Source organism: Neospora caninum, chromosome IV, assembly GCF_000208865.1.
Source record: "Neospora caninum Liverpool complete genome, chromosome IV".
Taxonomy (NCBI): domain Eukaryota; phylum Apicomplexa; class Conoidasida; order Eucoccidiorida; family Sarcocystidae; genus Neospora; species Neospora caninum.
In genome coordinates this window covers 1,553,853-1,580,813 of record NC_018389.1, presented here as the reverse complement: position 1 = coordinate 1,580,813, position 26,961 = coordinate 1,553,853, and the positions used below count along the sequence as shown (strand labels likewise).

General features: G+C 57.4%; 3 protein-coding genes across 3 annotated transcripts; 2 read left to right on the top strand and 1 right to left on the bottom strand.

The window, feature by feature from the left end:
* Positions 1–1,836: 1,836 nt before the first annotated feature.
* NCLIV_011440 (conserved hypothetical protein) lies at positions 1,837–12,010 on the top strand (the record flags this gene model as incomplete). Its single annotated transcript, XM_003880662.1, has 6 exons — positions 1,837–1,968; positions 2,263–3,001; positions 3,762–8,752; positions 9,035–9,404; positions 9,825–11,568; positions 11,857–12,010. The coding sequence occupies 6 exons, from the start codon at positions 1,837–1,839 to the stop codon at positions 12,008–12,010; spliced, it is 8,130 nt and encodes a 2,709-aa protein (XP_003880711.1).
* An 8,728-nt stretch (positions 12,011–20,738) lies between these two features.
* Positions 20,739–22,157, bottom strand: NCLIV_011430 (conserved hypothetical protein; the record flags this gene model as incomplete). Its single annotated transcript, XM_003880661.1, has 1 exon — positions 20,739–22,157. The coding sequence occupies one exon, from the start codon at positions 22,155–22,157 to the stop codon at positions 20,739–20,741; it is 1,419 nt and encodes a 472-aa protein (XP_003880710.1).
* A 2,528-nt stretch (positions 22,158–24,685) lies between these two features.
* On the top strand, positions 24,686–26,804 carry NCLIV_011420 (putative S1 RNA-binding domain containing protein; the record flags this gene model as incomplete). The annotated part of the gene is made up of 7 exons (XM_003880660.1): positions 24,686–24,840; positions 25,094–25,241; positions 25,429–25,620; positions 25,748–25,855; positions 26,010–26,191; positions 26,305–26,342; positions 26,455–26,804. 7 exons carry the CDS (start codon positions 24,686–24,688, stop codon positions 26,802–26,804), a joined length of 1,173 nt encoding a protein of 390 aa, XP_003880709.1.
* Between the last annotated feature and the right edge of the window lie 157 nt (positions 26,805–26,961).

Here is a 26,961-nt window from a genome sequence, read left to right as displayed (position 1 = left end):
GGCCAGAACGAAGTTTAATGTCGTTTCCGCCGGAGGCGCACTCAGTTTATCGTCCGTTTCTTTCCCTGTATTTATCATCCGGATATGAAAATCCCGCAAAGCAATCGCCAGCACGGTGACGTCTGCAACCGAGTCAACGATTTTGCACGTTTCACGCTGGGTTTCCCTTTTTCTCTGTAGAGGCGATGCAGACGCAACGGGGCGGTTCCCATGTCCCGGGACCTATACAATGAAAAGCTGAGACGTAAAGAATCAAAGACGCTTCCATCAGTGTGCGCCGACGCGCAGCGGGACACATGTGGCGAAAAGCAGCACGGAGTTGGCTCCTCCTGCTGCTTGTGCTCGCCTACTTACAACTGACGAATTCAGGGGGATACCTTGAATGAATGCAGCACTCTATGCCATTCGGATCAACATACCCTCTATTGGCGGTGGGGTGGCCATGCTGCTCCGCGTCCAAGCAACTACTGAAATGGCGAGAAGAATTTTTCAGGTCACATTATACGGGCCCTGCCACTTGGAAGTTTAATGCCGATTGGCGGCTCCCCTTAAAGCGGCTCTTCCTGAACGTGGGCAAGAGTCAGCGTAGCCCCCTTCGAAGAAACTTCAGCAGTACTGGTGTGTCCAACTGTCTGGATTATCCATTCTTCTTCCACCACGCTCCTCTAGACGCTTTGACGCCAGGTGGCGCGGCTCAGCGATACTTCTGCAGCAAGTCCCGTCGAGGAAATGTTGACAGGGGGTTGTAATCCGTGGACTCCAGACAGCGCTACTGCGCAGGTACAGACACACTGAGCCTTTAGTGGAGCTCACCACAGAGCTCCTTCGATTGCTGGTTCTCCTCCCTTATGCTAGCTGCTGCTTCGTGTTTAGACTTTCAATTTTGCTAACCCCAAACTTTTCCGAGACTGCCCACCCGGCCACACTTTCAAGCTGGAACTATCACAACGGCAGGAACTGCAGAGTCCTCGAGTCTGTTCTGCATTCCGGAGGCAATGCACGTGTGCGAGTGCGCCAGTCGTCGCTTTTGTTCGCAAAACCAACGGAGACGCATTTCGTTCCTCTACTCTTAGTGTAGCTGTTGTTCTTCAGCCAGGTGCCGGCAGTCGACTAGCGCCAGTGTAGCGATGGAATGGGCCGCGCCCACCTCGGGGGAAACATGAACCGATATACAAGCGTACGTCATCGTTTTATGGTGGGAGGATACTCTTTTCCTGAAACAATCCCTGCGTCCCTTCATAAGGGGAAGATCGAAGACGAGAAAAGTTCGTCCGGGACTCAACACACCGGCGGCCGACTCCCTGTCATGCAGTGGCGGGCGAGGGGCGGCAAATGCGCGGGCACTCGAAGCACGCACGATAGTCCCCTTCCGACTTCGTTCTGTCTCCGCTTGGTCTTCCTCCGAAGAATCTCTGGGTTTGTGTTATGTGTACCATGTAAGGGCAGTTCGCCATCCTGAAGCGTCAAGCTCTAAAGAAATTCACTTCGCTTTGTGCGTGGTTTCACCTGTGGCCCCGGCAAACCGCTCTGTTCCGCTGCAGCACACCCGATTTTCCGTCGTTATCGTGCGTGCCATTGATGCAACGCTGGCGGGGTACCACGCACGAGGAACTAACCGCTGGTGGTTGTGTCTCGTCTGTACCGCCACTCGTCCGGTTGGCAGTTGATACTGTACATTTTTTCCGCTGTCCAGACACTGCAATGGTTCTTGGATAACACGGGACAATGCAGCCTTTTGGGGAGGGGAGCCTCCCCGAGTAACACCGAACTTTTCTTACCGCACGGAGCTGCATTTACCCGTGCCGAGTTCTTGTTCCACGTTGACGTGATCCCGGGATGATGACGCGTTTTCGTTGCTACTGTGGCGCGGCGTATTGCCTTTTTTACCTGGCGCGTTTGTCTTCCGGGGGTGCCCGTTCCTTCTGCCATTTCGGCCTCTTTGGGATTCTGCTGTGTCAGCTGGTCTCGGTAAGCGTGGTCGCTGGCGGAGAAACGTGGTCACCGAGTGCCTCCGGTTCAGGCCTCGTCGACTCCAGAGAGCCCTTCCCTTCCTTTTCCCCACTATCCCCCGTCCCCCTTTCTAGCCCTGTTTCATTTCCGCCAGAAACGGCCATCCTCGGAGATGCCACTTCCATAGGTCGTGAAGGCTGGGAGCTGTTTCGCGCCGACAGAGGAAGTAGCCCGACAAGGTCCAGTCCAGACTTTTCTTCGCGCACCTCGAGCCTGAGCGCTCCCTCCGATTCTGCCTATGTTTCGGCTCAGTCGGCCAGCCTTCCTACAGAACATGCGCGACACCCCGCAGGAGCTGCGGCGCCGCTGCCCACCGCCGCGGCGCCCCCCGTGGCTGCACACGCAGCTAGCCACGAAGCGGGAGACCGACGCGTCTCTCCTCCTTCAGCTTCCGCCAAAAGCGGAGATCCATTGAGGGGAAGCTCCCAGAGGCACGTCCCCGCATCTGTGCAGTCTCGCTGGCGTCCAATCCAACAGTTTCCCCCTCCACGAGATGGGCAACACACATATGGAGCTTTCTTTGCCCCTCCTCCCCGGGCCGGCTCCGATCCACTTCTCCCTCTGGACGAACCTGAGAAGACAACGAAGACGGAAGCCTCGTCCGACTTCGTGGAGATTCTTGTCAGAAGCGTGGACATGACTCACGGCTCCGCCCTCGTCGGCACCACGCGGGTGCAACTGCCCCTAAATCGTCTGCGGCCCGGTCGATCTCTGGAGAACAAGGCTTCTCCAGCCGAAGAAAAAGGGGGCGAAGAACGCGACGAAGAAGAAGAGCGGGACTCTCAGACCGGGGAAGGAGGCGTGTCGGACTCAACAGCGGCGGGTCACAGCAAGTCACAGTTTCCAGATGACGGCGCGGAGCCGAGGGAGGGCATAGAAGAAGAAACCGGAGAGGAAGTCGTCGCGGCCGAGTACGCCAGGTTGAAAATAGACATTTCCCATTTCTCCCTTCCTAGAGAGGCGGTCTTTTTCTTTCGATGGGGGAAGCCACGTAAGTCCAAAAAAGACTTTCTCCGCGGACCCGGAACTCCGACTGGAAACATCCCCCTCGAACTCCCACTCTCGTTCTCTCACTTCGGGCAGTCACGGTTGGTGGACCGTTTCAAAAAACCGTCCTCGTGCACGTCGTATTATGATTCGCACACGCCGAGGTGATCATACAGAGATGCCCATATAGGTATATGCATATCGAGATGGACATATAGACTCGTGTACAGCTGCGTATACGGCGTGCGTATACACATGCATTTTCGGTGATGTACGTATGGCCAAAGCTGAAGTTACAAAGCTTATATCTGTAGATATGCTCATACATTAGGTACTCCACGTACGAACATCCCCCATGTGGATTCGCATTCCTCGTTACCTGGTGCGCGTGAGCGCAACAGAGGACGAGACAAAATTTGCAAGATGCGCAAGTATCAAACGCAAAGTCGGTTCCTCTTTACAGGCATAGCAGGAAATAGCAGGCCTATATGAGTGGGACACAAACAATGGACCACGTGACGGGCGAGCGCATGCACGGAATCGCTTCACTGTGCCTACTCGGACGTGAGAATAGAGACGTCTCCGTAGTTCTTCAGATTCCGCGTGTGTGGTTTCTGTGAAGTACGTCATTTGGCCTTCCCCTGTAGTGTCTGCGTCGCGAATCCTGCGGTGAAAAGGGTAATAATTACAAATGACGGAGACGCCAAATGCTGTCTTGCGTGTGCTACCTCTCATTCCGCTTGTCTCCCTGCTCCACTCTTCAGCAACGTTTGTGAACTACGATCTGCGATTGGAAGTCAAGTCTCCAGGAATGTATTTCCTTCCTCTGGTTCGGGCGGTCGACGGTATCTCTTCCCTTCAACACTCGGTTGAGTGCGCGTCTCCTTCTTCTCTCTCATCATCTCAGTCCTGTTCTTCCCCCTCTTCATCTAGCTCGTCTGCTTCCTCTTCTTCGTCGCTCCAGTCGACTGGACGCGGCATCGACCCTTCACTATCGTCGCTGCCGGGGCTGCGCTCCTGCACGTGTTCACACCGTCCTTTCTCTTCGTCGCCTTTTGCCTCTCCTTCCGCTGGCTCTGCATTTTCGTCTTCTGCCTCTGGGTCTGCTTCCGCGCCCGTTTTCTCGTCTTTTCTCCCATTCGGCCGGCTTTACTACCTCATCCTTTCTTGCACGGTCGACGAATTTGCGGCGTATCGCCAAAAGTTGGCACCGCGCAGCAGAGACGCAACCCTTGCGGGCACAGTGTCTTTGTCTTTCCACGGAGAGAAGTTCCTGCGAATTCTTCCGTTCCTCACTCAAGATGAACGGGTGAACATGGACTTCACCAGCGACCCAGGAAATAACCGGAATGTCCACTTCTTCCATCTCCCTGCTGCCGTTCCTTCTCGCGCGTCTTCACTGCCCTTGTCTCCGGATGCCGCCGCAGCCGAAGAAGGCGCGGACCTGTTTCTTGCAGGCCTTCCGGGGCCGCTTCCTGCGGAGCTGGGAGCGGCGCCGCGAAGACGAAACGACCCAAAGAACGGAGGCGACGCGTCTGAAAAAGCGGGGCAAGCATCGGAGACGCTTGAGACCTCGCAAATCTCAGTGGGGATGCCGCAGTCTGACAACGAAGTCGCCAGACGCCGAGCAGTGCCTGAGAAACTGGACTGGGAAGGGCCACGAGGTCCCGAAGCCTTTTTGTCTTGGAGTGGTGATCTGAAAGCGGCGGAAGAGCGGATCCCGGACAAGGGAATCGAGGCAAAGAACAAGCATGTCGAAGACGCGTTCACGCGCTTCTTCTTCTTTGCGCCAAAGACGCTGTTGGAAGATCAGTTGACGGAAGAGGTGGAAGGCGAGGGCAGCTTGGAGGAGGTTCACGATCAGAATTCGCGGTCTGCCTCCTCACCGTCGTCCTCGTCTCTCCTTCGTCAGCGGAAGCGCCCCCATGCGTTTCGCTCACGGCTGTTCCGACCTCTCGTGGTCCCTTCTTCTACGCGGCTCAAAGCGGCGCCGAGTTTTTCCTTCGAATGGCATCAAGTCGTTTCGCTCCTGCCTAAAGCCCTGGCGTCTCTGTCTTCGCTGCCTGCTCGTCCTCCTGGGCTTTCCTCTCCTCTCGCTTCGCACGCTGTCTTCTCGCCTGTTGCATGCGTCCGCGTTCAGTTTTCGGGGCCGCCTTCGTCCCTCCCGCAGAGGGAGAATGGAGCGACGACAGACGCTGCCACGGCGCTCGACACATGTGCGTTTTTTGACGCAGCCGTGCACGGGGGCAGCGTTCCGGCGAGTCCCGGGGAGCCAGGAGACCTGGTGCGTTCCGAGCCAATGCATGCACATGCTGCGAAAGCGGAGGGGCTGGGGGCAAGGCGCGGTGCGGGAGAACGCGCGTTTGACGCAGGCGGGGGGGACGATGAGGGTTCAACGGCCCAAGGAGGCGCGAGGCGAGGCGCGGAGCCTTCGGGCCCTCCAGAGTGGCTCCAGGCGAACGCAGGGGGTGGGCGAGAAGACTTCGTGTCGGTGCCTGCGGCTCTCGCCCGCTTCTTCAACCTCCGCAGCATCGACATGCCGACGCAGAGATCGACTGCAGCCCAGGCAGGGAAGGGCAAATTTTGGGGTGAAAAAGGGAGCTCACCGGCGTTGCAAAGACAAACGCGGGAGTGGACGTTCTCGGTTCCACGGGAAAACCTCCCGGTGGCGATGCGGAAGGCAGCGTACGTGGCGTCGCTCTCTTGGCGGCTTGTCCCTTTGCTGTTGGCCCAGAGTGCAGCTTCTTCGGCGGCCAGCGTGGGGGGCGCGGGCCCGGGCCGAGACGAAAAGGCGAAGGAAACGGAGAGCGCAGAAAGCGGGAGCGGCGAAGAGACGGACAACGCGTCTCGAGAGACCGGCAGCGCTTGGCAAGAAGGCCTGCAAAGGCGCGAACTGCGTGGCGACGCAGGAGGCGGCCCGGAAGGAGACAGGGCGGCGAAGCATCTGGCGGTCGTGCAAGCTGAGGCAGATCAGGGGAAGGAAAGAACGGAGATCAAGGCAAGAGAGAAGGACACGCCAGACAGAGAAGAAGCCGCGGGTTCGGTCGAAGAGACTCAAGGAGAGATGACGGAAATCTTTGGTCCAAGTCTTTTTCTTCTCTCTCAGCGCGTCACTCTGGATCTTCCCGCTCGTGGGCCGTGGGCGTTCTCGTTCTACCTGAACACGACGATGCCAATCGACAGTGCGCTCAGATGGTTGGCATGCGAGTCTGCGACACAGTGCGACAGTCTCGGAGAAAACCCTTCGTTCCCCGCTTTCCCTCCCTCTGCGTCGTCTCCTCCGTCTTCGGCGTCGTCCGCATCCGACAGGGGGTTTGCTGGGGCGCGGCAGCCAGCCACGTTTCCGGCGTTTCGGGTGCAGGGCGAACCGTCCTCGGAGACGTTCTCGAAAGTCCCCTTCTTCATTCGCCGTCACTCTTGTCGGGCGGCTCTGCATGCGCCGCAGCGGCGGGAAGCGGAGGCGAGGGAGGGAGGAGGGCGAGAACGCGCGAGCTCGGTGCCTGTCCGGTTGGGTTCGTCTGTCTCGGGTGAGACGGGCGAGGCTGGCGAAGTCGAAGGAGACAGAGAGAACACGGCCGTTCAAACCGAGGAGAGTCCGTCTTCAGGATTACCCTTTCCCGCGTTGTTCCGCTTTCCGCCTTTCTTCTCGCTGATTTCTCCGTTTCTCTCTTTTTTGTCCAGGGTCAGCTCGAGATACAGCCTCGACGCAGCAAGCGAGGAGGCGCTTTCTTTCCAAGGACAAGACAAACGATCTAGGCAGCCGGCCGACGCGCTCTCTCCGGGTTCTCATCTTTCCCACCTTCCTCCGTCCCGTCCCGTGTGCACCTCCTGTGGTGGCCGCTCTTCTCTTCTCTCTCTTCCCCTTCTGTCTCCAAATCCCTCTTCCTCCTTCCTCTCGTTTCTGCTCCTGTCTTCGCTCGCGTCTAATCCGGCTTCTCGTTCTCCTCCCTCGACTGCCTCGTGCGGTATGTGGTGTACCACGCCAATTCTGTCCTTTTCCCGTCCGTCGCTTCCGATTTTCCAACCCAACCTTCTGCAAAGTGTGTCCTTGTCTCTCGGGCCCGAGTCGGAAGAGACGCCTGTACTGGCGGCGCTTTCCTTCGCGCCTTCGGAGGTCTCAGGGGGCGTCGCTGCACTACTCATTCTCGATGCAGGAGACATTTGGAGGAGTCCGAAGTTCGTCTGCGAAGAGGCTGACTGGGAGCAAGAAAATCAGCACAGCGCAGCGGAACCAGGAGATGCGAGATCTGCGGCAGCGCGCGGGAGCCCAGAATCGAATGAGGCCTGGAACAAAAAAGGACGCACAGAGACGCAGGCCGGGCGACGAGGCGGCGGAGAGGAGGCAAGGCGAGCGGCGAAACGCGACGGGGAGAGTGGGGAGGCAGAGGGAGGTGCCTGGAGAGAGTCGATGAGGAACGTTGGAGACCAAACCGTTCATTTCGGCAGGAGCGACGACGACGAAGGACAACCTGCTGCAGGCGGAGAAGCCGCTCGGACAAAGACGGAAGAGATGCAGGAGACACAGCGAGGAGTTGACGACACGAGCCTCCGTCGACGTGTGTTGTCGTCCGAGCACTGGGCCAAAGGCGATTGGCAGCGGCGCGTTTCCTTCGCTTCGCCGAATCCCGAAGAGGCCTTTGAGCGCGAGACACCCGCGCCCGTGTCGGGACTGGTCAATGGAGATTTGGAACCGAAAAAGGCAGGCGCTGAAAGGGCCGGATCGCGGAGGCTGCTGTCTTCAGGGTCAGACGTCGTTGTCTCCTTTACTGTCGAGTTTCTTTTGCGTCGAGAAGCGGCGCCGTTTCGCGGGCCTTCGCTGGCGAGAACAGATGGGACGGAGGCTGCGGGAGGGACAGAGCGTGCCCGGCGCAGTTTCGACGTCCAGAGCGGAAGTGCGACAGGCACTGTGATTGCTCATTCGTGGCTCCTCCCGTTTACCTGTCGAAATGCGGGGCCGGATGGCGAAAGGAGGGTCGGCGCCGAACCCCGTTTAGAGACAGAGCGGGGCCAGGTCCATGGCAGAGACGGGCGAGGACACGGGGCGAGAGAAGAACCGCGGCGCGGGAGTAGCGGTGCGTCGCCGGGGGCAACTGGAAGCCCCGAGGGAGAAGGCGAGGCTGGCGGCGCCCAGGGGGGTGTCGACCTCCCAGGAGTCGAAACAGCGAACAGCGCTCGAACGCTGGACACACGCAGCGAGCGATCCGCGGCGGCCCGTTCGGCTGGTTCGCGTGCGTCCACCTCTTCTGTGGTTTCCATGTCTCTCTCTCTTGAGTCCGCTATCGGATCGTCTTCTTTCGCTTCTCCATCTTCGGTTGCCGAGTCGTCGCCTGGATTCCCTTCTCGCCGTTTCTCGGTCGCGAAGAAAGTCGGAGCCAGCGAAGCGTTCCTGTACGAGGCGACTGTGCCGCCGTCGTGGAACTTCCTCCCAGGCCGACACCTGGCCTCGTGGAGGCTCGTGCAACGCGCGGTGGTCGTTTCGCCGCGAGGCGCAAGGCGGCTGCAGGCCAGCAGTTCCTTCTTGCCACCGGACGACGGCGCAGCCGGCGACAGGTCCAGGGGCGAGATCAACGGAGGGGCTGTGGGCGCGGCCAAAGTTGGGGAACGCAGAGACAAGTTGCAGCTGCGTGAGGACAGAAACGCTTTATCAGACCACGCGTTTCTACCGCGACAGAAAGCGCAGAGCACGCGCCTCGGAGGCGAGCAGCCCGGCGTGCGTCTCACGATGCAGATTCTCGCCGACGAGCCTTGTGAGCAGGTGCGCGGGTGTTGTCGGCGCGCCTCTCCGTTTTTGAAATCGACTCGGCATTCCTTTTCGCGAACCAGGGACCTGCGGCTTCGGCATGGTTGGGCGCACCCGCGACACTCTCTGTTTTGTCTGAGGTTCGTGCAGCTGCTAAATAGCAGCTGTGTTTTTTCGGTAGGCTTGTGAGGGCCGGTGGTCTCCCCGTCTGGTGTCTTTCGCGCGTTGTTTTCCCTCGTTCTCTGACTCCCTGTCTCCACCCGGATATCTGTGTCTTTCGTGCCTCGCTTTCTGCAGACCTGTCACCGAGGGCATTGCTGGCCTCTCGGCTTCGTGGACGGCTTCCGCCTCAGCTACTGCAGGTGCACTTTGGGGGTTGGCGGCGCAGCGTGCGATGTGGAACTCTTGCCGAGGTGGTATGTTTCTTTCCTCACGGGCCTTCTCGTTCTCTCCAACTCTGCGTTTCTCTTCGTTCTTCACTCCTCGATGCGCGAGCTAGCAGACGCGGCGAGTCTCAGCGCGCCCAAGTCAGCCAGCGACCGCCGACCTGCAGCGAGGGCGCTCCAGGCGGGCGCGGGAGGCCAGGGCGAGACGCTGTCTACGGCAATGTGGCGCGCGCCAGCCGCGTTGCGCGCTGCAGTCCGCGTTTGTGTCTTTGGTGCGGCCAGTAAGTGGACTGCATCACAAGACGAGCCAATGGGCTCGACCACGCGTGCGTGTATGTGGGCGTGCGAGAAATAGACGCCGGCGGCCTTCGCTCTGTTCTAGGCGCAATATGTGGATTTTTCTGTACCACTCGTATTACCAGCGCGCGAAAACTACTACGCAGATGCTAGTATGGTCAGTACCATCGTCCTGGGAGTGGTAATCTCTGAGCCGGGGGCTCTTCGCGTCGGCCCGGAAAAGGGGTGGGACTCTCTTGGGTCTGCCTCAAGGCAGGAAGAAGGGTGTTTGCTTCAGTTGGTTCTCGCCCACCTTTTCAGCCCCGGCGGTCGCCTCAGGCAGCCGCGGGTCTGAGCGACTGGACTTGTTGGAGCGCCAAATCTTCGATCTCCAGCTTTCGCGTGTCTCTGGTGTGTGCGTGCAGTGGCAGCGTCTTCCATGTACCACCTGTGCTTCGATGGCGACAGGTGTTTCGTTGTGTCTCCCCTGCTTTGGCAGAAACTCGACTTTCTGTTTTCGTTTCTCGCGATTCTCCTGGTGGTTGTCGCGCTGTTCCGGCTCCCTCCGTGCCTTGAGTTCCTTCTCCTCGGGATCAGCTTCGCGGTAATCTTTCGCGCGTTTTCCACGCCGCATGCATCTGCGATGGTGAGTCACCTGTTTGTCTGTCTCGGTCTCCTGCTGCTCCTACGCACAGTAGGCACCTTTCCACGGCTGTGGATGCAGCGAAGGAGACAGCGCGGCCGCATGCTGCCCGGCGCCTGGGAATGCCGGCAGCGTCTCCTGACGGCGATAGCCCGAGCCATCGAAGACGCGAGGGAGAACAGGCGTCGGCGAACGGAAGGCCCGGAGGCGGCGATCGGGTCGGCGGAGGCGTGGGGCAGAGAGCGAGGATCCGGACCCCAGAGATGTGGGCACTGGAAGACGCAGGGGGTGAACGAGATGAACAGCGCTTCCACGAGACGGGAGAAAAAGGGCGGACACAGAGAGCTGGAGCAGGCAGACGCAGCACGGCGAGAAGAGGCAGACGAAAACGGGGAAGGCGACGCGTCTCTCCACACGCGAGAATTCTCGTTTCTGCGCGGCTGTCTCCAGTTTTGCCGGGATTTTGCAGCCGTGCTGGGTACTCAGGTCGCAGCAGGTGTCGCTGATCCCGTGAGTCTGCTTGTGGGAATCTTCTTTGCGCTTGTTGGAGCGTGCGCGTTTGTCTTTTTTGAAACGAATGGGAACTATGCATTTGTCCACTCGCTGTGGCATGTCTCTATCGAGCTGTCTCCTTTCTTCTGTCTTCGGGGCCTGGCGGCCAGCCGGGCCGACCCCGTGCTCGCCGAGGTCAAGGCGCCACGCGAGAAAAGACAAAAAGGGACCGGAGGCGAGGCGGCAAGCAAAGACCGGCAAAACGGGACGCACGAGCTGAGAGGGGAGAACGAGGGCGGTGAACGAGCGCTGGGAGCGGAAAACGAGACGGAAAGGAGACAGGCTCCTGTGGAGCCGCCAGGCGAGACGCGACCCGAAGAGACGTTCACACGCCAGGGCGAGGCCCAACAGGCGGGGCGGCCTCAGTGCCGTTTCGTCCTCTTAAGACGCCTCCAAGCAGCGGCGTCTCATGCTTTTGGCTCTGAAAGGGAAGACGCAAGAAACGCGATCGCGGAGACAAGTGATGTTTGCTGGGAGGCCATCCTGTCGAAAGCCCTCGCTGAATCGGCAGAGACCGAGTTGCCACTGGAGACAGGAGCCGGCGACGAGGACGGGTCTGAGGGTGAGGAGACAACGGCAAGCTGGAGGCGAATGGTGACGGTGGAAGGCGAGGGAACCGGGGACGAAGAAGCAAGGCGATTCGCTGCTTCGAAAGGGGCGAATGACTTGAGAACAGTTGGAAACGTGGACAGTGTAGAAACGGAGCGAGACCATCTGGTGGGGGAATCGATCCTGGTTTCAACGAACGTGGGCCGCAGAACGCGATGCTTGGAGGCGCGCGGGACGCCTCCCGCTGGGCCGTCTCCTTCAAGTAACCGGCCGGCTGTGAAGGGCTGTCGCGGAGACAGGGTAGACGCGGATTCGCTGGGAAACGAACCTGCGGGGCGGGCTCCATGGCCGTCAGCGGAATTTCGGTCCGACCTGGTCGCTCCGCTCGCGTTCCTCCTGTCGCGTCAACAGGAGGCTCACAGGCAGTGCGTAGCTGCTGGGAAGAATGGCCAACTTGCCGCACAAGGCTCCGGCTGGCCTCAGCGAGCACTAGCTTCCCGTGGAATGACACCCGCGGTAGCCCCAGCGGATCACGCTGAGGATCGTTTGTGCTACCGCCGCCCAGTTTCGGAAGCTACCGCACGGTCTACCTCGCCCTCTTCATCTGCCTCGTCTGCCCCACTCTCGGCATGTCCACCTCCTTCCTCACGTTCGCTTCCGTCCTCAGCTCCATCCTTTTCATCTTCCTCGCCTTCGTGTTCCCTTTCTTCCAGCGCGACGCCTCGCATCGTGTTTGGCCGTGAGTGTCTGTGGTGTGCGATGGCGGGGCGTCTGAGTGCGTTTGACGTGGCGAAGATCCAGGGAGAAATAGTTCGTCTGAGAGTCAAGAAGGTGGTCAGGCAGTTGGTTGGAAAAGTCTGTTTCTAGGACGCGTCACTCTGTGCCGAAAGAGTTGTTGGCGCGGCGCGACGTCGCTTCGTTTTTTTTGTGAAGACATTGCAGCGCCGGCTTTTTCGAACCAAAGGGTCGGCTTTGATATTTCATGCTAAGGTACTTTCCGAGCCACAAAATACGTCTTTCCCATTTTCTGGCCGACTGACCGTTATTGTCAAGGCGTCCTGCATTTTCCCACATAAACGACACTTTGATAGCCTACGCATTTGGATTTGCGCAAGACTGGATCTTTTGGCCCTCATGCATTTAGCAGGCGGAGAGAAGAGAACCGTTCACACGATCAGCCTCAAATCAGCGATGCGTACCGAGGCTTATCTTAACGCGGTAACCCGCGGCGACGCTTTTGCCGTCGCGTTTTTTCGATCCGTCGAGCGCGGAGGACGCAGCGCACGCTTCGGACCCAGCCGCGTTGTGCCGCTCCTGCTTTTAATGCGTTTTCGGGGTGTTTCTCGTCTCTCCAGGCACTGCCGGTGCTGACTAGGACTCGGTTCTCTGAAACTTACACTGACAGGCTATCTACTTGTTGAGCACGGGAAGGCCCCAGGGAACCCTCGAATTGGCTTTCGAAAGCACAAACTCGTCTGTGCGAAAGAGAGCGGCCCGTTACGTCGTAGCAACTGCAGTCGCGGCTGCCGGTCTGGTTTAGTTTTATATCGACTTACTATGGCCACTGCCTTCCTCGGATATGTACTACCATGGGGACAAATGTGTTTCTGGGGTGAGTATTTGTCCTGTTGTAGCTCTCCGTCCAGCGGTATGCATAAAGAGGGTGCAAAAATACACACGTTTGTCGGACTACGAAACGCACAGAAAACGTCCATATAAAGTGACATGGTGGGTGGTGTGTACAGCCGGGCGGCGTGCATATCAATTCGGCTCTTTTTATTGACGAACCCTTCGCTGGGGTAGAGCCTGAGAAGAGTGAAGGATTCAGCTCTACAGATTCAGTTGTCTTCCACACTCTTGCCAGGTTCTTGCAGCGGTGTTCCGGCGACTCTGGTTGCCAACGGAACAAGGTTACACTAAAAGAGTCCCGTATCTCTGAAACGCTGCTCGTTCGCTTCTCGAAATCTAGAGCCACGTCATCGTCAGTGCACACGGCAAGCGACGGATGTTCACTCCACTTGCCGACAGGAAAGCGTCAACAGACTCGGCGCTTTCGTGGCAAATCGGAACGTGGGGTGTGGCCGAACACTAGCGGCCCGAACAACAGGCCAGCCGCTGAACTCGTCGCCTGCTACTGGAGCATTCGTGTCTGTCTCAACACAGGGAAACAGGAGGCCTGTCTTTCATGTATTCGCTTGAAACTCGTGCTTGCTCCGTGTGTTGTCCGTCGCGGATGGTCACTGCATCCACGTGAAGGAGCAAGGGGAAACTGACTCGTGCAGTGTGAAGATACACGCTGAGAGGAAGTGTGCTGCTTCTCAGAGAGGCGACTCGGCGGAAGCTGTCTTTTGTATTCGCCGGTATTTTCAAGGTCAAATGCCGAGTTTAAAAACGTGTTTGGGATCGAGGAGTTTCAGTCAACAGCCAACCCCAGAACCCGCTGTGTGTGTCTATACAGACGCCCTAGCTGGCATTTCTAGGAACAGGGAAGGAACGTTTTCTGGTGAAGTCCCTCAGCGCTGTGTGGCGAGCAGCCTCGTTGGGTACGAGCGAGGTGCCGCTACGTCTTGGCGGGCTTCTGGCACGTGGGCGCTTCCACAGCTGCTGGTTCACAGCGGCGCTTCAAAGCGTTTTCATTTTCCAACAGCCGGCCTACTCCCCGGAGAATAAACACAGCCCGCAGCAGGTGCGAGCTCTGCAGGCTTCCTCGCGGCGCGTACGCAATTGCGGAGGTGCGTCTCCTCGGCGACTGGCATGGCGAGAACCGACCGATTCGTCGCCTTTCTTACAAGACGTCAATGAGCGAATGACCTGACTACGCCTTCCGTCGGTGTGGTTTCTCTTCCAAGAACAGCCTCTCTTTGTGACAACTTGGACAGCGCTATTGGCCGTATGTTAGCGGTCGTTGTGTGCTCCGCTCCCGTGAACCGCTGAGGGACCGCTTCGATATTTCGATGCACATCTGTTCTCGTGGTTCAATCCTCTTCTGCATCTCCTTTCTGTTCGTGAGTTGCTTCCTCCATCGGCAAGGAACGCCCGTCCACACTCGAGAATGACCGGTCCCCCCGACAGCTCCGAGGAGCGTCGGTGCAACCAGAAATGCAGGCTTTGTTAGTCACTCAAAAGTGAAGACAGCGCAGCGACAGGCTGTCGGACTGCGTCCGTTACATCACGGCAACTCTTGCTCGTTCTTCTCGTCATTTATCGACCAGAACCCGTACGCTTGGAAGGCCAAACGCGGATTTCTTCGTCAGAGTTCTCGGATCGAAACGCGCGTTTCGCCTCGGTGGTGACTAGCTGACCACTGCCGCCGCGCCTTCCTAACCGAGTTTTCCGTCCCTCTGGTCTCGGTTCGCGGCGGCTCGGCACTGGCGGGCCAGCTTTTCTTCCGTCATAAATGATCCACATTTCCGTCGACTGTTTGTCCTTGTGCGTTTCTTTCCGGACTGCCTCGACTCACAGCGAGATTCCGGACGGTCTCGAAGCGACGCCTTGCCGCAACGTTTTGTGTCTTCCGCGACCTTTGTCTGCCTCTCTCGAGCGTCGAGCTGTCGAGCCTCGTTCCGCCTCGGTGAAACAAGCTTTGGCAAACAGACACGGTCACCGTGGCGTTACTCACCCCTCCACTCTTGAGTCCAGTAAAAAGGAACGTTCTAGGGGAAAGTGTGCCTGCTTCGCACGGCGAAGAAAGTGTGTTCCCTCGAGAATGTCGAGAAAAGCGGCAACCCGCGAGGCGCCTGAAAAAGCCAGCTGCTAGAGTACCCAATCGACGACTTGCTGCGAAAGGAACCAACCCGCGAAAGTCCGTGACAAATTCGCCAGCTGCGCTGACTTCTCCGCAAGTCGAAGCTGAGTGTACGTACACCCTCTGCTTTGTTTCGCAATTTCAATTTGAGTGACGCAGCCGTATATTCCCGCCTAACTGAATGGAGAACCGCCGACGCATCCCTCTCCAAAGTCCCTGCTTTGCACGTATCCATATCCAACCCGTCTACGTTCCGCTGGGTCCACCCGTCCGTGTTCGTGGTTCTGTCAAGCTGCTGGGCTGTCTAGGCAACCGATTCTCTGCATCTGCCTTTCAGGCTTGATGTGGCAGAACCCACTGGCGGGTTGCGCGGTCCAACCAAAACCTGTTGCCGGATTTCAAGGTGAATGCCTTGAGAAGCAAGTGGTTTTGACCGTTAAAGAACAGTTCTCCCTCTGTGTTCGTGGAGTCTCGGTGTTTCTATTCTCGGAACGACAGAAGGCTGAACCTCAGAGGGGGTAAGCTGTCGTTCCAGCGGCCTCCGCCTCCCAGCACTTTGAATTTCGTCCCAAAACACCACCCGCAAAAGGAAGACTCTCCCGCTCTCTGGTGCACCATACAATCGTGAGTGCTACCTCAACATGGCTGAAACATCTCCTCCTGTACGGCCCTTGATGGAGCTGGCCCCCGTCACGCGTCCTCCTCGGGAACGTTGCCACACTTCCTCTTCAGCTGCTTCATTTGCTGCCTCCTCGTGTCCTTCTTGTTCCACTTCTTCCAACTCGCCATTCGGGTGCCTATCGCTGCCGCATGCCTCAGCTTCTCCGTCCAGTTCCTCTTCCGATACCTCTTCCCCGTCTTCTTCTTTGTCGGCTTCTCCAAGTCGCCTCGCCTCGGAGCTAGCCTGGGCAAAATGCAGACAAGCGCCTGACGAAGGGGCTCCAGACAGCAGAACGCATCCCAACCTGTCCATACCCGCCGTTCTCGTGCCACTCTTGGCTGCCTTCCTCGAGGATGCCGAAACCTTCATCGCAATCGCCTTCACGGTAGGCTTTCTCTCTCTTCCTTCTTCTACCCCTTCCATTCGTCCCCCTCTTCCCTTCCTCCGCCTCTTCCCTTCCTCTTCCCTCCGTCTCCCCTTTCCTCTTTTCTCTTTTTTGTCCCCCCTTCCTCTGCTTTCCCTCCCTTCCCTCGGCGTTTATTCCTTTTGCGGCGCTCTGCGGTTTCGGAACGTAATCGTGTCTTGCCAAGGCACATTTTCTGCACAGAAAGTGAAGAGATCTACAGAGTCCGCGTCGTCTTGTCGGTCTGTCGAAACACCTCGCGTGCGCACGCAGTCAGCTACGTGCTTGAGTCCTTCGCAAACAGTATCCCGCTCCCACAACGGTCATTCGTAGAACGCTGCACTGTGCGAAAGAGGTAGAACCGGTGTGTAGGACAGAGAGCTCGTTCCTTTTGTCACCAAAACGGAAGAGTGAGGGCACAGCCACACCGCGAAAATGTCCATTGCTGAGGACAACAAAGGGAGAACGCTTTTCCGTTTCCGAGTGTCGCTGTGTTCCCGCATCCCAAAAACCGATCAGCAGCCTACCTGTGACTCGTCAGTCAAGCTTCCGATGCACACAGATATATGAAACCTTTATTTCTCTGTGTATATATGTATATATATGTATATATGTATATATATATATATATATGCACACGCATGCGTGCGTGGGTATACACCAGCATAGATACGTCATATAACGCAAACGTATGTATTTATAGATGTATATTGGTAGCATAGAGGTGGGCTGGAGTGTCGAGAGCGAGGCAGGGAGTGCGGGAGACGGCCGTATTGGCTAATATGCCTACAGAGCAGGAACGTCATTGGATGTGGCGGCAGGCATCGACTAACAGGTTTGGAAGACGATGAGACACTGGCGCGATTGTGTCCATTTTCCGCTTTGCTGAACTTGTGGCCTCGATGACGGGGTCGCTTCTCTCGTCGTCTCCAACTTTGAGCGCGCCTGGTTTCTGCGGTCTCGTGTCGACTGTCTCCGAAGCGTCGTGCGGTTTCTCTGCTGCTTCGCTCGTTCTGCTTCAGTGCCGGGAGTGGATGCACGCAATGGACTCTGCGGTGCAGAATCGGGAGTACCGGGAACAGAGACAGGCGCTCGCGGTGTCGCTTCCTGCTAGCCGCGAGCTTCTGCAGTCGGCCGCCTCTCCCTTTTTCCCTTCTTTTCTCCCTTCTTCCACGGCAAACGCGAGAGGACGCGCAAAGGTGGCGGTGACTGGGGAGGCGAGGACTCCACGTCAAGAGACAGAGACGCCTTCCCCTGAGGAGACAGAAGAAAGCGCTCTTGGGCACCCATGCCCGGGTCTGCGCCATCCCCTTTGCTCTCGCGCCTGCGCTTCTCCAAACGCGTGCGCCGTCCCTGCTTCGCCCTCGTCATGTTCGCCGTCGTCGCCTTGTCGCCCCTGCAGCGATGCGTCTTCTCCTTCTGCAGACTGCCTCGTAGAAGCCTCTAAGTCTCTGCGTGGGATGCACTCTATGAGGCACGTTTCCGCGAACGCCCTGCTTCTTCTTCCCTGCTTTTCCAGCTTGCAGTAAGGCCCACACAGCTTTCCTCCACTCTCCCTTTCCATTTCTGAAAATCTGTGCCTTCCGTTTGTTTCCGCTCTGGTGTGTACCACACTTCGTCCTCGACAGAAACGTCCCAATTCTCTTCCAGCGCCTCTTCTCCACGTGTCACGCTCCTCTTCTCGCGTCTCAGCTCTCTGCTTCGCTTCTCACGTCTCGTTTCTGAGTTCGTTTTCGTCCGCTGCTGCATCTTTCGGGGGTGTCCCCGTTCTGCCCGTCTCCTTTCCCTTTGTGTACTCCGTCGTCTTCTTTTCTCCGACGCGCAATTCCTGCCGCGCCTTCTTGCAGGAAAGTTTCGGCCGTTTCGTTTCCAGTTTTGCCTTTCTGTTGCGCGGCATGAATCGGTCTCACGGTTTCCTCTCGCGTCCGCTTTCCTTGAGAATGCCCGGACTTCTCTCCACCGTCCCTCTCCGAGCTGTGAACAGATCTCCAGTTTCGTCTCGGCGCCTTCTCTCCACACCCGTTCTTGGTGAATCTCGTCTTCACGTTGCTTCGTGGTTATCGACTCTCCCGCATCTTGGTGTGTCTTCTCTTTTTCTGCCTCGCCCTCCGGTTTTTCGTCCTTCGTGTTCGGCCTCAGGCATCGGATTCTGCTTCCTCTCAGCCCTTTCTTGCCTCTCGCCCCAGGCGCTGTCTCGGTTTCTCCCGTGCTTCCGTTTCTCGCCTTCATCGCCGGCCTCCGCTCTGGCTGTGCCTTTCTCGTGCCGAGCACGCCCCATCGTTCTTCCACTGCCGCTCTGAGCTTGTCGACTCTCTTGCCCGTTCAGGTGTCTCTCCCTCTCGGTTCCCGCTTTCTCGCACTCGCTCACTTTTCTGATCTCCTCGTCGTGTCCCCAGCTCTCCGCGCTTACTCTCGAGACTCCCCGGCGCTTAACCTCCGACTCCATTCTCTCTCTTTGTCAGCAGATTCCTCTCCTGAAACAACTGGAACTCTGCGCGCCTCGCAGAGTCACGCGTCAGCCTGCTTTCTCTTCTTCTGCGGCTTCCGGTGCCTCATCTGAGCTTTTCCTTTCTGTTTCGTTCCGGACAGTCAGGCAGCAGGCAGAGGCAGCGCCTTCACTCGGTGCACACTCGCAGCGAGAAGGCAGTCAGAGCGCGAAAGAGGTAGAACCGGAGAAACTGCAAACTGAAACGGGGCCTGCGGGCGAAGGCGGGAAGCCGCGCGCAAGTCCCTTGCTTTCCTTCTTCCGGGCGAAGCCGCTCGCACGATGCAAACCTCAGACGGTGAACACAGACGGAGAGAAAGGAGAGGGATCAGACGTTGAGAAAAGAGGAGACAGAGAAGCGGCAGAGACGCCGAGCGACGCGGGACGGAACGAGCACGAAACCGCGGCTGAGGTGAAGACGGAATCTGCAGCGAGAGACGTGGAAATCTCGCGGAAAGCAGGCGGCCTTGACAAAAACGAAACGACACCGAAAACACCTCAAACTCTCGTGTACCGCCGTCGCGTCGTCCATCGCGTTTGGCGGGGAGAAAGCCAGGAAGGCGAAATAAAGCGAGAGAGAGAAACGTCCAGCGACACGTCCCGGCATCTCGCGTCTTCAACCTCAACGTCTTCTGCTGGTTCGTCCACTTCCTCCTTTCCTTCATCTCGCGTTTCCGTTCCGCCCCCTTCTTCCACTTGTCCCACGTCTCTTTCGTCATCCTTTCCACTCTCCTCTTCTGTCTCTTCTTCCTTCTCTTCTAGCTTGTCGCCTTCGGCCGGTCTTTCGGCGCAGAGGGACGCGCTCCGGCGGCAAGGCGGCAGAAAGGCTGCTTCCAGCATTCGCCGCTACCTCAAGTTGTGGACGGAAATCGTTCACATTTCGGAAAGCTGGGAGGTCTGTAGCTAAAAATAGCTGAGACAGAGAAATCGGCTGGGGAGGCGACGGCAAGCTCGCCGAAGCAACGAAGCGCGAGGCCTCGGAGCTTTTTTGGAGACGAAGGAGACGGCATGCAACTGGGGAGCCTGTCACGGCCAAACCGTGCTAGAGGCGAGGCAGACGGCGGGTCCCCCCATGCTTCCCGGTGGCGTTTTGTCCTCGTAATGCCCTGAAAGACTCGTATTCAGGCAGCAGAGGAACAAAAACGAGACGAACAAGGGACTGGATGTGCCAGCCGTTTGCGTTGAGGCAGAGAGACGCCGCGCCTGTCCTCGGTCCTCTCGCGAGTGTGTTGAAACCATGTGTGCTAGGGGCGGGTCTCCGTGTGAACAAAGCGAGCAGACCACAGACAGAACCAAATGGCTCCTCGTTCACACTTCTCTCTATCTCTGCTTGTCTCTCTATCTATCTCTCCTCGGCTCTCTATCTCTCCTTGTCTCTGTGTCTCTCCTTGTCTCTCTATCTCTCCTCGGCTCTCTATCTCTCCTTGTATCTGTGTCTCTCCTCGGCTCTCTATCTCTCCTTGTCTATCTATCTCTCCTTGTCTCTCCTTGTCTCTCTATCTCTCCTCTTTTCTATCTTTTGTTCGGTCCCTCTTTCTCGCTCTTTCTCTGTATCCGCTTCGACTTTGATTGTGGATGCGTGCTCTGTGACACGAGTTTGCATCATTCGATTTGACAAATGAAGATTAAGGAGAGCAGACGCCACACGTCCGCGGTCTGCTAATGAAGTTGTCTCGTGACTGCACATTTCGGATCTTTGAGACGCTAGCGGAGATTTCAGTGCAAGCTTTAGAGCTGTGCGATCCGCCGAGACGCAAAACTTTTTTCTATCCGAAACACCTGAGACGACACTCTCGTAGCGCCAGTCTTTCAGGAGTCTTTCACTCCCGTCTGTCTGCGCACCCGTCTGCGCCGCCACCTCCAGCTCTTCTCGCCGATTTCGAGTCCGACAGACTTGCACGCTGTACCAGTCTCGGCCCCGCGCCTTTCGGAGACAACCGCCTTCTTACGAAGTTCGCCGCACTCGCAAGAACGCGCAGCCGCTCTCCCCCCGCACAACTAAATCCCTCATAAAACTCTCTCCGGCCGATGGCACCATGCCGGCACACAAGGAACGAGGTAAAACGTGCCGCGAACGGCATCGCGGCCTATATGCTTCACACAAGGAAAGGCCGCGTTCTCCGCTCGCCACGCCCTTTGTCTTGGAAGCGCACACCATATCACTCCACCTACCTATTCACACCGATGTAAACATGATATCGGTACTACACAGATTACATATATATATACATATTATACATAAATATATATATATATATATGGGTGTACATTTGAATAAGCAGGTTGCGGCCATTTGTAGCTTCAGAGATCAGAATCGTGTGGCGATTCGGATTCGAGTTTTGCGAGTTCTTCGTCGACGAAGGCCCCGACCGTGGTGGGCGGGAGGGCCAGGTGGAAGGCGTAGTGCATGTGGAGACACCTAATGGCGCAGAAAGTCCCGATGCCTCCAATGCCTCGCTCGCGGAGGACATGCAGCAAACGACAGAGGGGACACCGGTGCGAGGCATTGGCACGGATTCGCCGCGAAGCATGGTTTTCTCGGCTCGACGCCACCGGCAGGCTCCGCTCCTCGCCCTGCTCTTTGCCGTCTTCGCTGTCGTCCTGTCCTTGCGCCTGCGCCGTCTCCGCGGGGCGGTCTGTCTCCTGGTGTGCCGTCGCTCTGTCTTCCTCTTCGTAAAAGTGTTTTAGGACCGGGACGTCGAGCAAGAGCCACCGGATGGCGATGTAGCGCAGGTGATCGGCAACCAGAGCCTTTTGCAAGTCCGCACTGTCCCCAATGCGTTGTTGAATCAGCTTCATTCCTCCCTGAACTTCCACCGTCGAGATGTCTCGCCGCAGAAGCTCGTCGCTCAGCCAGAAGGTTGTCGGGAAAGGCGCGTAGTTTGCGTCTGTGAGCAGCGACGGCGCGGCAGCCGCACCTGGATCGGCGGGTGAAGCGGGCGACAGCGAACATGCCGGAGAGGACGGAAGAGGCGCTGGAGAAGGCGACGGCGCCGAAGACGCGCGGCCGCGCCTGCGCTTCCGACCTGTCTCCGAGGGCGCAGAAACCATCAACGGCCTGACCACCAAGACCTGAGGATCGCCTCGTGGGAGCGGAAGAGAAACTGAAGCAGCGGAAGAGGAAGAGGACGCAGCTAAAGCGGGGGAGGGTGGAGACGCCGGAGTCCCGTACCGTGCAACACCAATGAGCCCGACAGGGGGGCGTTCCAGGAGCGTCTCGATGCGTTGGATCACTGTGGCGGGCACGGGAGGAAACAGTCGCGCCGCCTTGCCGTCGGGTGCATTCGCCCTCGGAGACGCGCCGCCTGTCGGCTTCTCGTCGGCGACGGACGCGGCGCCACCGGGGGAAGCGTCTCCACTCGGACGCGCCGCACGAGCGTTGGGACGGGGCGGCAAGAGCAGAACCTTCTCCATGAAGGGGTCTAAGGCGACGAAAACGTCTCCACTTTCCCGGAAAGAAGCGAACGAGGGCAGTTGCGAAAGATCCCCCCGAGTCGGGAGAGCGGGAGAAGAGGAACGCGCAGCAGGCGATGCCGACGAAGCTTCAGATGCAGGCTCGGCGTCTCCATCGCTGGACTTCGAGGCTGTGAGCGAATGGCCCCAAGCGAGAGCGAACGGCAACAGACAGGCGTTCTCGTCAAACGCAGCGGAGTTAGCTGAGTCCCCAGAAACAGCGAGGGAGGAACGCGTCGACGGGGCAAAGTCGACGTGCTTGAGCATGTGTCGGCAAGCCTGGTCCAGTCTAGACAGAAAGCGGAGACGCAGGCCCTCTTGCAAGGCTAGCAGTGCGTCGCTGCTCGAAGCGGGTGTCTCTTCCTTCCCTGTGTCTTCAGCACCAGCCGAACTGTGTGGAACAAACGAGGAAGAGAGCGAAGGCGCGTGCGGCGTCGGGAGAAGTGGGTTCCTGTGGAAAGGGAACACGTGAGGGCGGCGCGATTCGGCCTTTTCCGGGTGAGAAGCCGCCTTGGAGGGTGGCCGACGCGGGAGACTGGAGATCGCCATCTTGCTGCTTCCTGGAAGCGCTCCACACGCAGGCGGCCTCGGATTCCACGTAGGGCCTCGGGCAAGCACGGCAAAGGCGGAGGACGCGGGCCAGGCGGGGGAAACGGAAGAAACGAAGAGAGCCGGAGACGCAGCGGCGCGAGAGAGAGACGAACAGACGCAGAGAAAGAGAGAGACAACAGAGAAGAGCGACGCAACGAAGCTTTTGAAGGAGCAGCGCAAGGGGGACATCAGGGGAGTCTTCGGGTGGCGACGCGTCGAGTCACGAGGAACGGGAGAAATGGACCGGAAAAGGCAATCTGGCAAGCAGACCTCTGAAGAGAACAGAGCCCGCGACGAAAAGGAAGAGGGATAGAAGGAGAAAGAGAGACGGAAAGAGAGAACGAAGACGAGAAAGAAGAGAAGAAAAAGAAAAAAGGCCACAGAAGGGGAGCGCCCGGAGGTCAGATGGCCCGGAAGGCGTCGCGCCTCATGGCGGATAACAGGCAGATGGGTAGCAGACAAGAAAAGGGTCAGAGGTGGATACGGAGAAAAGAGAAGTCGTGTTCCAAGCTCGAAGCAAGGAAGAAAGGGGGTTCGGCAGCTGTGGTCCTCGGGGAGTCGTGGAACCGGGCCCCGGGGGATATACACTTGGCGCGCGTATACAAAAGGGGAAAGGCGTCGCCAAGAGGAAGTCTTTCCTGCTGGACACGACTCTAACCCAGCTTTGGCGAGCCGCGTACGTGCGCTCCTGCTGACATGCGCTTCTCTGCAGATCCGCAACGCGTGACGGCTCGTCGTCCATCGAAAGCGCGGGCTCTGTGTCGAGGCCGAAACGCCGTTGAGCGGCGCCGGCTGAGAAGAGAAGTCGCCTGTGCGAAAACGCGGAACCTAAAGGGAGTTTCAAAGACCAAACGGACTTGTCAAAAAAGGGAGCACAAGCGGCGTGGCCCACATCTTCGCCTCGTAAGTTCGTGATTCCACAGCCCAGCATTGGCGCTGTCTCTGGACAGTGTAAGCTGTCTCTCTGGCGCCCCGGCGTCCACGCTGATAGAGGAGGCGGCAGAGGGGGAAAATTGAAAACCGGCGGCCGAAAGCAGAGAGCGCCTTTGCCAAGAAAAAGAGTGAAGCATACTGTTTCCGAGACAAGTTCACCTTCTTCGTGTGAGGAGCGTGGGGGTTCTGTTTCGAGAGCTCGATGCAGCGACCGATCGCGGACTGATCGGACGGTCGGGGGAAAACACACGGTAGGAATGCAGACACTGAAGCTTCCAAACAGGCAACCGTTGTGGGAGAGGCATCGCCGCGTGCGGTAATTGGTCCTGCGTGAAAATTTGGAATTCACGCGAATGTTGTCGCTCGTTGGTCTCCGGAGCCAAACTCAGAGCAAATCTTCGCTGGCGACTGGCGACGCGCACACGCGTCTTCAGTGCTTCCCTGCTGAAACTTGCCGAGAGTTCGCGGAGCGGTCGAGCCTGGAACGGGCTCCATCAGACAGGGTTTGAAGACTCGTTTCCGCGTCAGGAACTGTTTTACCGTCCGTCTGTTCATGGGCAGAAACGTGGTCTGTGCCGCCCTTCGACAGACGCGTTTTCCCGATGTGCCGGCTGCTGTGGCTTTTTCAGTCGGCTGCAGCCCGCCCGCAAAGTTTCGCGCCTAGTTTTCGAAAAGAACCCTTCAGAATAAGAAATAGGGAGAGTTCGCTAGAGCGTCCAGGTCAGTGGCAAAACTGTTGCAGGCAGCAGGTTGCCCGAACTGGAAATCAACCGCGTGAGAGGGTCTCTTCTAGCAGTGGTCTGTGTCTTCTGTTCCCCCTTTTTTCTCTGTCGAGTGGATTGGAAGCGCTCCTACGCGGAGAGACGGTGCTGAGGAGCTGTGGCGGAGTTCTGCGGAGGTATGTGACAGCAAAAAGGTTCGTCCTTCGCAGCGCGTTATCATTTTGGATTCAGGGATAGCGTCTTGCTCCGTGTTTGTGGTCGGGTGTTGCAACACGGGGTTCTTTTGTGGAAGACGATAACAGCCAACCTCGGGGACGAGGGTGCGAGCTAGTCCCAACAGATTTTGAGTTTTCTCGTCCTCTCAGGTGTGTGCACTGTCCATTCAGCCTCCTCCGCCTCCGCCACATCCTCTTGCTATTTCTCTCTGCGGAAAATAAGGAGAGTATGTGGAGCAGACGTGGATGGGTCGACACCAGCTGAGATGAACAGCCGCGTGCGTTGGAGGCTGTTCCGCAAACTTCTTTTTCTCGCTGCGTCCTTCCACTTGAGTTGAAATGTTCGACGACGAATTTGGGGAGGCTTTCGATCCTCGCTATGATCGAGAACCCTCGCCTTCAGAGGAAAGACAAAATGGAAAGCCACAGTCGACAGACATTCATAAGGGTGTTGTCAAAAGGCTTCAGTCTTACGGCGCCTTTGTTAAAGTAAGAGGCTGCCAGTGTGGAACCATTACGTCCCCTGGCAGAAGCGGGTATCACAACAAACTCCACGTCGAACAAAAGATTTTTCTATGTCCTATCTTGCTGGCTTTTTGGGGGGGACCTCGATAGCGAATCTGTCCTTGCTAGTTGCCCAATATGGAGAAATCTGCAGCTGGCGGGGCGCGCCTTTCGATTTGGGTCACGAGACGCACTAAAGTACCCGATTTCTTGTTTTTCACTCTTTCCTTGGTTATAGAGGCGGTCTTGACTGTGGACCTCACGTGGTGTGGCAACAGGTACCAAACCTAGACAAAGAGGGGCTGCTGCACATTTCTAGAATTTCTGACCAACGAGTGGAAAATGTCGAGGACGTCTTGGCGGTTGGCCAGGAAATCTGGGTAAAGGTACGTTGCGGTCAGCCTTCGGGTTTGTTCACTTTTGTCAGCACCGAGACGAAACGGACACCGAATACCTGGTGTCGCCTCACAACCTCAAATTGCTTCTGTGAGCAGTCTGGGGTCATTTGAACTCTAGCAAACGTTACACTAAAGCGGTGTGCATTATGTCTCTGCCTCATTCTCGCTGCGCCAGGTACTAAGTCAAGAAGACGGAAAGCTTCGCTTGTGCATGAAAAGCGTCAACCAGCATGACGGCACTGAAAGGGAGTCGCTGCGTCAAACCTTCAGCCACCGCGGAGAGGGAGGAGGGATAAAAACTCCGGAGCTGGACTCGATTCACCAAGGAACTGTTCGGCGGATTCAAGATTTCGGAGCATTTGTGTCAGTAAGTCTGCCCCCCACCAGGTCTTTTTTCCTCCCATACACATGTTGTGCCGGACGCAATTCCGACCACTGGTGCCACGCAGCTGTCGTTGTTCTCTGTGCGTGCTTTTCGGTGTGGTGTCTTGCAGATAGATGGATTTGACAGGGATGGTTTGTTGCACATTTCGTGTATCTCGAGCCAAAAGCTCGACAGAGTGGACGACGTGCTGGCCGTGGGTGATAAGGTCTGGGTGAAGGTAAGCTCAGAACAGCGGACGCGGCTCTCTCTCTCTCCCAGCAGTTCATGCCTGTCGCACAGAGTCTCTTGCCCTCACCCTTGCAGTTTCCCGTCGGTGGTAATGACCTTCCGTCAGTGCGGGAGACGATACCTTTGTGCGTCGGTGCGTGCAGGTGACCAAAGTGGAGGCAGGCGGCAAATATGGCCTGGACATGAGAGGAATCAGCCAAAAAGATGGAGCGGACAATGACCCAAACAACCTCTCTCGGTCACGGGGAACCCGTGCCAAAACGCAAAAGCAAGAACGGATAACGATCGACGCGATCTACAACATCGCGTGCCAGCGGTGTGGAGGGTGCGTGCTGCGGACAGAGTTGAGCTTGCGGCCTGATCGCTGTTGTGACTGACTCTCGTGCTGCTGCTAACTTGTTTGATTCCGGTGAATGTGTGTTTCCGTTTTTTCTGCAGGAAAGGCCACATGGCGCACGAGTGCTATAATACAGGAGGTGAATCCCACGGACCCTAGCGGATGTGCTGAGAGACTGCATTTGGCAAGAAGCTGGGGATTCTGGTCGCACATCTGCTACAGTTGTGGTGCGGTGTTTCTGTGCATTTCAGGGAACAAGTATGAAATGCTGGAGGACGACGAGCCACAACGTCCTGGACAGTCGACTGTGGCACAGCCCGCGTTTGCCACAGATGCAAATGCTGTCCCGATTTCTCCCACGGCTGCAGCGAAGATATCCAAGGAGTGGAAGAAGACACACAAAGAAGGGGAAAAGAAGGACCGAGGCAAAAAGAAAAAACACAAAAAGCGCAAAGCTTCGAGCAGCAGTTCGGACACGTATAGTAGTGACAGTGACGACAGCAAGAGCTCGCGCGATTCCAATCACAAGAAAAAGTCACGAAAGAGAAAACGGAACGACAAGTCTTCGAAACATCGAAAGAAAGCAGCAAGGAATCACTGATTGGAACCTGCATTCCCAAGGCCTGTGATGTGACAGTCGCAACACCAGATCTCGCGTCATGTGGTCCGCGTGTAACCCGCAAACTCCGAACTTTTTCACTTGTCAATCCAGTATACAGCATAAAAGCTCGCGGGCTAGTGGGCCCTTGCAGATGTGA